General features: G+C 40.1%; 1 protein-coding gene across 13 annotated transcripts in view; it reads right to left on the bottom strand.

The window, feature by feature from the left end:
* dennd5b (DENN/MADD domain containing 5B) overlaps positions 1-13,644 on the bottom strand; it is a 99,639-nt gene that overhangs the window by 31,393 nt on the left and 54,602 nt on the right. For all 13 annotated transcript variants that reach the window (XM_066705273.1, XM_066705277.1, XM_066705284.1 and 10 more), the window contains 2 exons: positions 11,659-12,325; positions 1,058-1,245 (listed from right to left, as the gene is read on the bottom strand). In XM_066705273.1, the coding sequence (XP_066561370.1) occupies positions 1,058-1,245; positions 11,659-12,325 (855 nt within the window). The remainder of the gene's footprint in view (positions 1-1,057; positions 1,246-11,658; positions 12,326-13,644) is intronic.

Genomic DNA, 13,644 nt, shown 5'->3' with positions numbered 1-13,644 from the left:
GTTGTTTGGCAATATTTACAATCAAAAACAGCCAAAATTTTAGGGACTCACTCTAGAAAACAGGCTGCTTATTTTCATAGTTCCTTAATCTGTGAAGGGATTGCGTACGAACTCAAAAGAACTTACAATGCTATGATAATGACTCACCTGACACACCACACTAGATTCAACTAAATACATTTCAATAGCATGCACCTTTTGCTTAGTGGAAGTGACACTGTTATACCAGAGGCACAAATGAAGAATGCCCATACAAGTTTATAGGTGGGGATGGGTCTTGTAGATAGAGGTAGTTTTGGAAGATAGATGGGGATGGAGAGGGTCTGATTGGCTCTGTACCTTAATGGGCTCTAGTAAACTAGTCTGCCAAGTAATGCATTTCCACACCCAGACTCACACTGCAATTTGCCATTCAAAAGTTCAGCAACAAACTCTCCCAAATCATTCTTCAGTGTAAAACGTACAAACTGTTTCCATTTGTAAGGGTGAGTGAAGGAAGGGGTAAGTATATAGTTAACCGAAGTTATCCCAGTCTAGACTAAATCAAAGCTCTTGCACAACCTGTGACAAATTACAAACCTGTAACCTGTTGCCTTTTCATTTATAAGTAGTAGAAAGCAGCTTCTGACATTAATCAAACCATGAGTGCAATTTGTGATTCTCAAGTAGGTTTTGATTTGGTCTAGGCCCCTTGTCCACATCTCAAGGTGATTAAATCACAAGTGGCTACAAAGCATACATTTGCCAGCACATATTCATGTTGTACATTTTCTGCCTTTTAGGACAGATTAATGTTCAGGTAAATAACCAGCAGCAACAGCAGGAATCCAATTGGCCTTGGATGGCAAGTACATAACCCCTGGTAGCAGGACCTGGACTTTAGCCATCAAATAAAAGGCCTTGTTATCATAGAGGAGTTTTTCTATCCTCCATGTTTACCGATTTCTTTTTTCCCACTGTTTTTACTGTGTGCAGTGCTCTGTGGCAACTTACTGCAAACTGAATTGACAAATTTGGCTAACCGGGCTAGGCCTTAACTCAGTCTGAGAGTAGTTACCTCCTGAGGGAGTTCCAGCTTGGACCGGTCTGTCCCTTCCTTGGACTGAAGCCCCATCAGGTAGGGCACAGGAGCGTCCAGGAAGTGTAGCAGAGAGGCAGGGAGGATGGGCACATACACATGCTGCCATTGGAAGGGGAAGAGGAGAGCTGTAATGCCCTCGGCCACTGTCATCAGTCGCTGGTAGTCTGCAGAGGAAGAGAAGATAACCGATTATGCACTTCATTTACATTTACAGCTTAATGCTATACCTCAAAACAAAGAATTACAAATCTGGATGGTGATTTCTGGGAGGGATATGGCATGATACACCAACTGAAAATGTCACTCAAAGTCTGTTGTTCTATACTGTTCCACAATACCAGAAATGCATAGTCACAGAACACGTATTTAAGTACTATGAATAAAGATTTCAATCACACGTTTTAATTCTACATTTATATGGCCTTTTTTCCTCATTTCTGCCAGGATAACATTAGCCAGTGATTCAGATGCTACAGTGTTTTGTTTGTTTATTTTATATTTTTATGATTATGATTTCATTGAGATGCCAATAACCTTAAATACACTTCTGGAAGTATTGACAGAATATAGAGAACAAGAGACCGATCTCCACACCATCTTAAAAAAAAAATCAAAAAAATGACAAGAAATGGCTGTGATTGACATTGACACTTTCACTTACAAGGACAAAAATGAATCACTATAAGTACTCAGTGACAATACTCAGACCTGTTCAGCATGACTAGGGGGAGAGAAACAATGTCATTCACAGCTCTTCACTCTTTAAAGCCCATTTCCTTTAACCATTAGAGGTAGTGAAGCTTCGGCAGCGAGACCATTTAAAATCGATCCACAACATCTCAGTTATCAAGCGAGTGCGCAACCTGCTGTGCGCTTCCACAGGCTGATCTGTTCAACTTTTAAGGGCCTCCTGTGGCTATCTATTTGTGTATACATTAGAAAAGGAGACTGGTTTTGTTCAATAATACAACACTGAAAACAGCATGTAACACCTTCTCATTATGGTTGACATCCAAGGTCTTTTCAAAACTGCTTGGCATACCAAGAGTGCACTGTGCTACAGCACCAACACATGACATTTTGGACTCTTACACAAGAGAACCTTAGGTGGAAGGAGATTTAACCTGCTGAAAAAGATCAATTTTTAAGTAGAGAAGGCTGTTCAGACTTTGTGATGAAGTGATGTGTTGATTTTCATCCTTCATTGTCTTCTGTACCAGCATGAAGGGCACCTGCAGGTGAGGTCAGGCCCACCCACACCAATGTTACAAACACCGTAAAGACATTCATCCATTTGCTGTTGAAGGCCTTCCCTTTGTTCTTGCCTGCTATCTGACCGATTACTACAAGCATTCGCAATTAGTGATTTTGGATATGCACTGCTGCCCCGATGTCTACATGCTGCCATTTCTTTTAAAAAGCGTTTCACCTTTTTCATTGACCTGAAATTGTGACTAATGACCCGCTCACAGCCACAACAGGAGATTACCCTTCTACAGGATAGGGTTCTCCACTCTTAATGACTTCAGGTTGGTGAGGAAGCCAACCCGAAAACAGTCATGCAATTATCATGTTAAGCAGAACACTCTTGATGGATAGTCATGGCAGGCAAAGACAAAGGGGGGTGACAATATGGGGTTAATGAAATTCTACTGGCTTGGAAGAGATTCATGAAATCATATATCCAAATAAATTTGATATCTAGCAAATCATGGATAGATGTAGGTGCTATGTATTTTGGTTTGTTATAATGTACTATTAATTCCTAATTAAAATAAAGTTAGTTAATTTAGTAAATGAAAGCCATTAAGCACAAGTAGAATTCTTCTAAAAGGTCTTTTTTTTTTTTTTTTTAATCCTTAAAATTCAGTATTTTTTCTTTTCTTTTTAGATTTGGACTGACTAACCTTTCCATAATTTCCAATGAAGGACTGAAACAAGGAAATCCCTAAGTGATCTCAATATCCATATAATCACTAGATCTGCACATCCATATAATAATTTTTAAATTAAGTTGAAGATTAACTTGATTAGGTCCTGAATGAAGAACAGCCCACAGCCTCGTCACCTAAAAGAATTTCTAGTTGTCTCAACGAACCAATGATTCCAGCGTTGAAAGCTCACAGGATGGTTTGGTTTGTGTACACTTTGCACTCAAAAACAAACTGAATATTTAGGTGTGCACAAAAGAGGGCCATTTGACCACATTTCCTGCAATTAGGTGGTAGATTAAATATTTTTTATAATGGAACAAAACAAGTGCTTTGGGACATTTGGTATACAGAGATGGGGTCTTAAAGATAAGCCAACCGTGTTCACATCGGAGGATAAATTACAACACGAGAACAAAAAACAGCTAAACACCGTCGTGCACACTGCAAGGAATGATTTAAAGCAATACGTCTCTCAGCACACCTGCACAATCCCCATCTGCCATTATCCGTTCTAATAGATGTAGAATGCATGCTAAAGACTACAGAGGCCCCCCACTGGAATACAACATAATTTGCACCAGATTTATCTCAAGGACAATTAGCTAAGTGGATAAGAGGCAATAATCTTAAGCCATGGCTCGTACGAAGAAGAAATCCATCTCAAAACAAGCCCTGAGCATGGGAGTAGGGCATCAAATTCATTAAATCAAGCACGTGAATAAAACCCATTGGTGACTAAACAAGAACTAAATCATATTCCTGAATGGGCTATGGGCAAGTATATGAATCCGGCACAGTGTAAAAACAAACCCCCTCTCTATACAAACCTAGCTTGGCAAACTTGTCCAATGACAGATTGACAAACAAGTAGTATTCCTGATTCGCTCACTGAAACCATTATCAGTTGTGAGCATACACAACAGTTGGAAGAGGCATTTGGTACACTGCCATTCTCCTGGCACTAATCCAATTGACTTAAGATGGAATTTCCAATAAGGTTTTTCAACAAAGATTTATAGTAGTAATATGTCATGAACACAGGTTGTGTGAGGGGGGAGTTAATCAGGTTCCCTACAGGGATACAGAATACACTGCTTGGAGCAATTCATGCAAATGTGTTTTCCACTCAAGCTATAATGGAGGAACAACCAATATAATTCTAGACATGTTCTCAGCTGGCACCTCATTCAGTCATTCAGCTCAATTTAGCACACCTGTGTACACAGAACATCAAGCAGTTTGAACCTGAATGTGGACTTTTAATACATGAAAGCATTTGGATTTGGTTTCAGATACATTTCCATTATTTCCTACGACAGAATAAATCTTAATGCATGTGTCCAAGCTTCCAACAGACCTCTTAACCAAAGGCGCACGTGGCCTGGGCAGTACTTGTACTCCAGCAGCTGGTAACAAAGAGGATTAGGACTCCTTTAATTGCTAAAGAGCCAAGCTGGGTGTCAACCATGCACAAAACTCATGAGACAGAATCCTGATTTCTGGAACAGGCCCATCAATGCCAGCAGGCTTCACTTTGATCAGGACAGGGAAAAACTACTTCGCTAGCATAGTGTGTTTTGCTTTCCTGCTATTCTGGAGTCTACTAACAGCACATCAAAATGTAATCTATAATATGTGCACAGAAAAGCACAGCCACAAATGTAGTGCTTTATTTTTGCTCTTCCTTTGTTGATACAGTCTCTGGTCAACTTAATGAGAACAATAGTATCTACCTATAAGGAAGCCTAGTGGTTTGGTACATTCTAGAAGATAATGCTTCACCATTCTGTAAAGGCATTTCAGATAACAGACCCCGCAAATCGATCTCAACATCTTTAACAAATCATCATTACCAATTTCTTCCAATCTCTCTACATTTGCTTCCATGGCATTTTTCCCCAAATGACTTGATAAACTCTCCTTCACAATACTCCCTGCCACCTGTGGGTTAACATACCCAATGCTTGTATAACAAATAAACTTGCTTCTTGCAAAGAGGATACAGTTATACAATCACACAAATCCAGAGACGAACAAAAGGTTGAGCAGGGTTATGTTCATGCATATAACAGAGCACTGACTAAACTGGACTGCAACTTCACCAATATATTCAGTTAATGTTCAATTGCAAACATCTAAAAAATGCCATATAGTACACCAAGTACGTTTTCCACATTCTTGCCTGTATTACAGCTATTTGAAGGATACAAAATACCATATCCACTTTCAAAGCTTTACTTCACCAATTTGTTCTAGGCTAGTTTCTAAATTTGAAGTTTCTTACAAATTCAGTAAAGTAGCAGCAAGTAGCTTCACATTTTAGCTTCGGCTAAACATGTCACAAACATGATCCCCATGTTCTCCTACTAATGAAATCTCAGGAATAAACTTGGGGACTAAGTGGGAATATTTATTACATTAAAACATTGTTCCAAAACAGTCACAGTCTTTAGCAGTATCACTGAGGAAGCCTTGCTGTGATACAAGATATCAAAACAAGAAAAGGAGACAGACTAAAAGCTCAGAGAAGGAACCAAGCTTGTAATTTCCCCGGAGGAATTGCTGCGCCCAAGCTCAGCATTGGATTTTCCAGATAATTAACAAAGTGCATGAAAGGCACTTGTCCAGAGTTAATATCCTATGGAGCGGGAAGCAGAATTGATGGAGGCAATGTAGGTTATGGACTGACAGTGTCCCCCTCATGTAAGTGGGACAAGCCTGGGCTTGCAGAAGAAAAAGTGAAGCCACCAATCTCAAAGAACTGGTAACACATTAGATTCCAAAACACACATGGCAGTTTATACAAGTGTAACAGTCTGTACTGACTGCTAAGCTATTAGCACTGAATGAGTGCATTTAGTGCTCACCGAAATCTTGCATCTTTCAAAACTAGAGTGAGTGCATGGGCTCATGGTTATCGGGTTACAAAGACAGATGAGTTTGGTGACAATGGCCTTATAGAGGCACATATTCTCTTAATAGAAAAACACCTACAAGAGCTCTACAAGCTCCTTTATCCAAACACAAACAACCTGTACCACACTGAGGAAACCATACCATAAGCAGTATAATACTCTATGATTTTCAATGGAAACCTGCAAAAAATTTACTTAGTGTCGGCTGAGAATCTTCACATTTTACTAATGTGTACTGCTGTGTAATTATCACAACATATTGATAAAAAATGTTGTCAATAATCCATATTCAAATTTCTGTTAGTGTACACCTGGAAGAAAATCAATACATATCAAATATTAAATGTTCAATTTAATGTACAGTACTGTGCAAAAGATTTAGGCAGGTGTGAAAAAATGCTGTAAAGTAAGAATGCTTTCAAAAATAGACGTTCAATTATATTAAATCAATTAACTAAATGCAAAGTGAGTGAACAGAAGAAAAATCTACACTCAAATCCATAATTGGTGTGACCACCCTTTGCCTGCAAAACAGCATCAATTCTTCTAGGTACACTTGCACAGTTTTTGAAGGAACTCGGCAGGTAGGTTGGCCCAAACATCTTGGAGAACTAACCACAGTTCTTCTGTGGATTTAGGAAGCCTCAGTTGCTTCTCTCTCTCTCCATGTAATCCCAGATCAGGGCTCTGTGGGGGCCATACCATCACTTCCATGACTCCTTGTTCTTCTTTACACTGAAGATAGTTCTCAATGACTGTCGCTGTATGTTTGGGGTCATTGCCATGCTGCAGAGTAAATTTGGGGCCAATCAGATGCCTGATGACACTGCATGATGGATAAGTATCTGCCTGTACTTCTCAGCATTGAGGAGACCATTCATTCTGACCAAATCCCCAACTCCATTTGTAGAAATGCAGCCCCAAACTTGCAAGGAACCTCCTCTGTGCTTCACTGTTGCCTGCAGACCCTCATTCATGTACCGCTCTCCAGCCCTTCGGTAAACAAACTGCCTTCTGCTACAGCCAAATATTTTAAATTTTAACTCATCAGTCTAGAGCACCTGCTGCCATTTCTCTGCACCCCAGTTCCTGTGTTTTCATGCAGAATTGAGTCGCTTGTCCTTGTTGCCACGTCGGAGGTATGGCTTTTTGGCTGCAAGTCTTCCATGAAGGCCACTTCTGACCAGACTTCTCCTAACAGTAGATGGGTGTACCAGGGTCCCACTGTTTTCTGCCAATTCCGAGCTGATGGCACTGCTGGACATCTTCCAATGTCGAAGGGAAGTAAGCATGATGTGTCTTTCATCTGCTGCATTAAGTTTCCTTGGCCGACCACTGCATCTACAGTCCTCAACGTTGCCCGTTTTGCGCTTCTTCAAAAGAGCTTGGACAGCACATCTGGAAACCAAGTCTGCCTTGAAATTTCTGCCTGGGAGAGACCTTGCTGATGCAGTAGAACTACCTTGTGTCTTGTTGCTGTGCTCAGTCTTGCCATGGTGTATGACTTTTGACAGTAAACTGTCTTCAGCGACCTCACCTTGTTAGCCGAGCGGTTCCTAACCCAGTTTTATTCCTCCTACACAGCTGCTTGTTTCAGTTCATGTTTTTCAACCTACATATTGAATTGATGATCATTATCACCTGTTTGGTATAATTGTTTAATCATGCACCTGACTATATGCCTACAAAATCCCTGACTTTGTGCAAGTGTACCTAGAAGAACTGATGCTGTTTTGAAGGCAAAGGGTGGTCACACCAAATATGGATTTGATGTAGATTTTTCTTCTGTTCACTCACTTTGCATTTAATTGATAAATATAAATCTGTTAATCTATTGAAAGCATTCTTACTTACAGCATTTTTTCACACCTGCCTAAATCTTTTGTACAGTACTGTATATATGACCACTAATGCACAGGTAACTCCATTTTTATTGATATAATTATGGGGATTTGAAAGCTAGATCCTTTATCTTTTTCCACACTACAAAGAAGTGTCTCATGGCAGTGTTATAAAAGATTAATCAGGTCAAAAATATAAAAAACATCTATGTTTCAGCACAGATGAAGACCTATGTTATCAACATTTTAATTGACATCAATATTTATTTTCTCTCCATCCAATTGAAGAAAAGAAACTAAATTAATAAAACTTTGGCAATGATTGTGAGGAGTCTGAAACGATCCCTGCAAAGGCAATTAAAATTCAGTGGATCGTCTGCTCTGGATTTCAACTGTTACATCAAACATTATGTAAAAAAAAAAAAAAAAAAGCTCAGGCAGAGAATCCTATTTCAGACGAATCCTACAGCATTTCTGAGGTCACTGCTACAGTGAAGTAGAACAGGCTATTTCTGATTTTACTCAGGTTAGTCTTTGATAAGATCTGTGTACTGAACATAAATGTGACTTTATTCCTCCCTATAACCTCCATGTGATAAACTGTAAAAAACCAAGCATACCTAGAAAAGCATGAGGGATAGTCTGAGTGCATGTTTAAAGAGCTACTGCAACACAAACATCTCTGGCTGACTACACAATGATTGTATTTTAATCTTAACCTAGGAAATCCAGCAAGATACTGGATGAGAAAAAATGGTAAGAAATGAACTGAGAAGGGACTGATACTCAGTATCGTTTAATTAAACATCTCGCATTTCATGCTTTTAAGCTCAAAATTAAAATACATCTTTACCAACATTTTTTCCCCCCCAGATACCTCATAAAATTACTATCAATGTCTGCACAATGCACTTTTCTTTTTATTCTACTGAGCTGCTGTAATAAAAAGCAAAAACAAAGTCCCATTCATTTGGAACAGGCAGTGCCAGGGGGTGAGTTTTCACGTGGGCGACTGGATGTGGGTTTGCCGAGATGTTAAAAGTGCCCGTCTTCTCTCACTGCGAGAGCCTTGATTTGGCTTAGCTTACTTTTGCTGCAGTTTGACACAGTGTAGCTTAAAAACAAATAAATGGGTCAGATATGAGAGAGAGAGAGAGACCAGAGCAATATATAGGCCAATGTTGAGCAATAACTCAAATTATGATAATAAGGACTCAAATTATTAAAACACTTACACTGGATATATACCAGTATGTGTCGGCACCTTGGCAAATTAATCCTGCTTTTCTGGCCTACGTCTGTGTGGGCCTCAGTCTCATTAGGACAACTATTTCTTACCTGTGTACGTTTCGCCCAGTGTGTGCACGAGGCGAAGCTGCACCATCTGCTATTGCTTGTGTGAGGCCGGAGCCTGTGGCACACAGACAGTGAGTGACAGGAGGAAGCAGGGAAGCCCGGGGGAAACACTAGGCAGTGCGCGACTGCTGCTTTCTGCCTCATTTTTATTTATAACCTTGTTCGGAACAGGGAAGATGATTAAAAGCCCACGGAGCTATAAAAGGAAACACCTTCTCAAAACCGGTAACGGTAACATAATGAGGCGTTTACGTCTTCCACCTCCCAGGAATGATGCCCAGGCGGCCCAGCTAAAGGGAGTTATCATCTGGCTAGACAATTGTCTTTGAAGTTACAGAAGACTGTGAATGCTAATTCAAAGACAGTGGCCTGGTTTTCAGATGCTGTATACTCATTTACTGCACAGACAAAATTGGGTAGCAAGGCTAATTGACTGACAATAGGTAAATCTAAAAACCCTACTAATAAGTCTCAGGAAAAACTAAAAACTAAAAGAACAAATTACAAATTTAAATTAAACCATTCCTACCTTTCATAATTATACTTTCTGTTAATATGACTCGGCAGTTTGAGCTTTTACAAGCCCTTTTCAGACTGCACTTCTGTTCTTTAGAGACACAACATAACCTTCCTGCAGTTCTAGCCTATAATTACAATAGCTATTAGTCTGTTATATTTGTTTTGTTACTTGTCACAAACTTCAGACTATTATTATTATTTTATCAGGAACTAATAATTATGACGATGATTCTGAATTATTACTTAATGCATTTGCAGTACACATTTAATTGATATGGTTTCTAGAATGTGGTGTCCCACGAGTACTGTTCGTTTACGCAGTTATCAATAAATTCAACACACGATCTTATCAAAGTTTCCGCCTTGTAAAACTGAAACCGAGAACTGAGAAACGATACATATGAGAGAGAAAAATAAAAGCTAAACAAAGATTGTAGATTCAAATTGCACACAAATGCAAAATTCTGAGAAGCACGGCCAAGTTTGCGCATTACATATGTTGCAAGTAATCCAAGAGCATCGATATCTAGAATACTAAATTAACAATAATGGCTTATACACACAAAAAATACTGGTTTATGACATCTCCTGGTGCCATATGAATTGTATTTATCCCTGCCCATCCCTAGATGCATTTAATCTTCCTGGCAGCAAGAGATCCGATATGATTAATGACTCAACTTTAACTAAACTACAAGCCTCTTTTTGCCTGTTTTCTGCACAGACAAAACAAATCCTGAGCTTTTCTGGATGTTAGAAAGCGCACACAAATTAATAACTGGTCAGAACATTTCACTTTATGTAAAGGCTAGGTGGAGCTTTACTCAATGGGCATGTGTTTAAGCCATATCAAATATTGCAAAATGTAACAATTTTCATTGAAGCATAAATTGCTTAAAAGAAAAATTAGATTTGACGGAAAGAAATATATGAACAGGATTGCCGATTAAATATTGAAGGATTCGCAGATTACCAAGACCATCATCTCATTTCATCTCACTGTATGCCGTGTCAAGTTCAAAGATTTCCATTAATATGCTGTATCACTAGCTTACAGCAAGTTATTTTAAGATCTACATGTCATGGTTGGTTTCATAATAAATCTTCATTGTAGGCTCAGCAGTCTAAAAATTGTTTAAAAAATATATACTGATACTGTGCACAAGAAAACAGATATTGTATAAGTCCAGAAGCATTGGTAGGTTCAATTTCTTTCATTTGCATCTCCTTGCCATCTTGCAGTTTTAGGTGCACAATTACATCACATTTTATAGATCTCAAGAGCACCATTTAAAACAAAATATTGTATTTAAATAAAAACTAAATGCAGAACCCTGCATCTGAAACCAACAAAAAACTGATAATGGATAATTGATGGCAACTTCATGACAATGACAGCACATCATAGAGATCTACATAATCTACAGCCAATAAAAGGATTACTTCAGTTAATGTATTCTTCGGTCGCTTACATTTTTCCTCTATATGCATCATTAATGTGTTTTTATTTGATTTTCTGTGCCTCCTCATGATTGTTATTTTGCCATGGTAACTAATGATTCAAGCAAAAAAAAAAAAAGTTTACTTTACAAACTTCTCAATGTTGAATGAGAGGAAATGACATGGGGCAGTTTACCAGTTTTCCCTGAGTTGAATTTACAATGGGTTACCTTGGGGTCCACAATTTGCTTCCTCCGTACACTTCCTGGCAATAAGCTTTGAGAAGCCTTTTCAGAAGCACTTTTCATTGCTCGAGGTGACTAATACATTATTGAACAAGAAACAAAATAAGACAAGCAAACGCATCATGCAGTTCAACAGATGTAATAAGACACTGAAACGCAGGAAGTGGATGATCTAAAAGTGCCCTTTTTGGGGGAGTCACAGAATAGCGCACATTTTATATTCCATATATACAGTCAGGAGGGGAAAATAAATAAACAAAACGGGTGTGATGAGGAAAAAACACAAGACCATTAATTAGGGAGACTGAGGAATCGGGTCAGCATTACCTTGGGAATAAAGCAGGATCTGCATCTCCAACAAGACACAGGTGAAGAGTTGCACAAGGTTTTCCACCCCCAGCAGCTCAAAAGCCTCCCTAAGGGGGTAGTCCGCCAGGGGCAGCTCGCTGGGGCCGGGCCTCTGGCACACCACAGGCTCGTAAACGCTGTGGAACTTGAGGGAGCGGCCGGGGGGCGGCAGGGGCACCTCATACAGAACGTTGTGGATGTAGCTCTCAAGGGGCAGGGGGGGTGGCTGCTGGGAGGTGACGGCGCGGTGCAGCTGGGACAAGAACTTGCGGCAGGCGTGCATGAAGGGCAGTGGGGTGATGAGGCAGATGGCTTTGGACACGTAGAGTGTGTCACGGCTGATGTCATAGGAGCTGCAGCAGTGGAGCTTGTTGAGGGATGTGGCGTCTCCCTCGTCCAGGCTGCTGGCCAGTGAGTCCATGCTGCAGGAGGACGAGGCACACACACTGCCGGCGTGCTCGGCGTGGTGCATCTGGTAGAGTGTCTGCATGGCCGTGCAGATCTGTTTGCTGGTCACCTCCTCATAGAAGGTGTGCACGAAGCCATAGGTGCGCGAGCCGTCCTCCCGGGTGATGAGGTACGAGTGGAACTGGGGATCGCGGTTGTCCACTTGTGTCCGGAAAGACAGCCCCTTGGGCATGCAGAGCTGGAGGCGAAAGAGAGAGCAAGGTTACCAGGGCAATGAGACCAGGAGAAGCATCTTGGATCACTGGTGGGCAGACCAGTGTACTCTGATCTCTAAAACAGAGGTCCCCAGTCCTAGCGGGTTTTCCAACATTTTCTACATCACGAATACTCTCAGAACTGGGAAGAGAGGTTTAATTGTTTCTAATACGACAATTTGCTTCATTAGCATTTGAAATCAGGTAGTTAGGAAGACCGAGGGAATAAAAATCCAAAGACAATGTAGCCTTTCAGGATCAGAACTGGGGACCCCACTAAACCTCCTACTTACCCATATACTCTAGTGCTGATCTACAAGTGGAGTTATTAATCACACTCTTGGCTGCAGTATTTATGAGATCCAATTTAGCTCTTTTCCTGCATCTAAGGCACTTGCAGAACACCGGTATAGACAGCTGGGGAAAAGTGGTATGTGACGCTCATGAGTACTATGTTTTAGATGTGATCCATGGCTTTCACACTTGAATTGTTTGTAGTGAAGTCAAGACATCAATCCGGGTAAATCATACAATTGACAGTGAAAAATGAACAGCCGTGGCTGGAAGTCTGCCGGCTGGTGTCTTACACATCTGAGGAGTCGGAACCTGTTCCCAAAATGCAGGAAACTACCAGTCGTAAGCTCTTAATCATTAAAGCAGAATTGGTCCAATTAAGAGAAGCAGGTGTTTAGGTTCCCTTGATTAGCTTTGAAAAATGAAGGGAATGAGATTAAAGCATTTTCTCTCCTCTCCCTCCCCATCCCCAACTGTCCTTGATTTCATAGACCATATATATGTATTTTACTTTCTGAACATTCTTTTAAAATATTTAAAATCAGAAGAACAGACAGATTAAAATAAATCAGTTTGGGGTTTATAACAGTGAGGGGGCTTGTAGAATACAGTGAAACATGCACCACATATAAATTATAGGGTTTGCAATAGCTGTAGCCCTCGATAGAGCTCAACTCTGAATCTGTGAAAAGCCTAAGATTTAGTGGGGAAGTTTAGTGTGGACTAAGCTACCCCCTCCCACCAGACTTTTGAGAACTGCTTTTTTTCCCCTACGTACACAGCCATTGTCAAACTTTTACCCAGACATGTTCTTTCCTTCTCAAACAGTTATGTGCAAGCCATCAGTTTATTCTCTCCCAAAAACAAAAAACGCAGATTTGCTACCAGAGGTGTTCCAGTTTATCAGGAGCTCTCTGCATATTTCCAAGCAAGGCAGAAGAACGTTATTGCAGTTCAAAATAACATACATCCCACACACATTATATAAATATATACAATACTGACATTA

Source organism: Amia ocellicauda, chromosome 5 (genome assembly GCF_036373705.1).
Source record: "Amia ocellicauda isolate fAmiCal2 chromosome 5, fAmiCal2.hap1, whole genome shotgun sequence".
Taxonomy (NCBI): domain Eukaryota; kingdom Metazoa; phylum Chordata; class Actinopteri; order Amiiformes; family Amiidae; genus Amia; species Amia ocellicauda.
The sequence above is the reverse complement of the archived record's forward strand: the minus strand, read 5'-3'. Positions and strand labels throughout refer to the sequence as shown.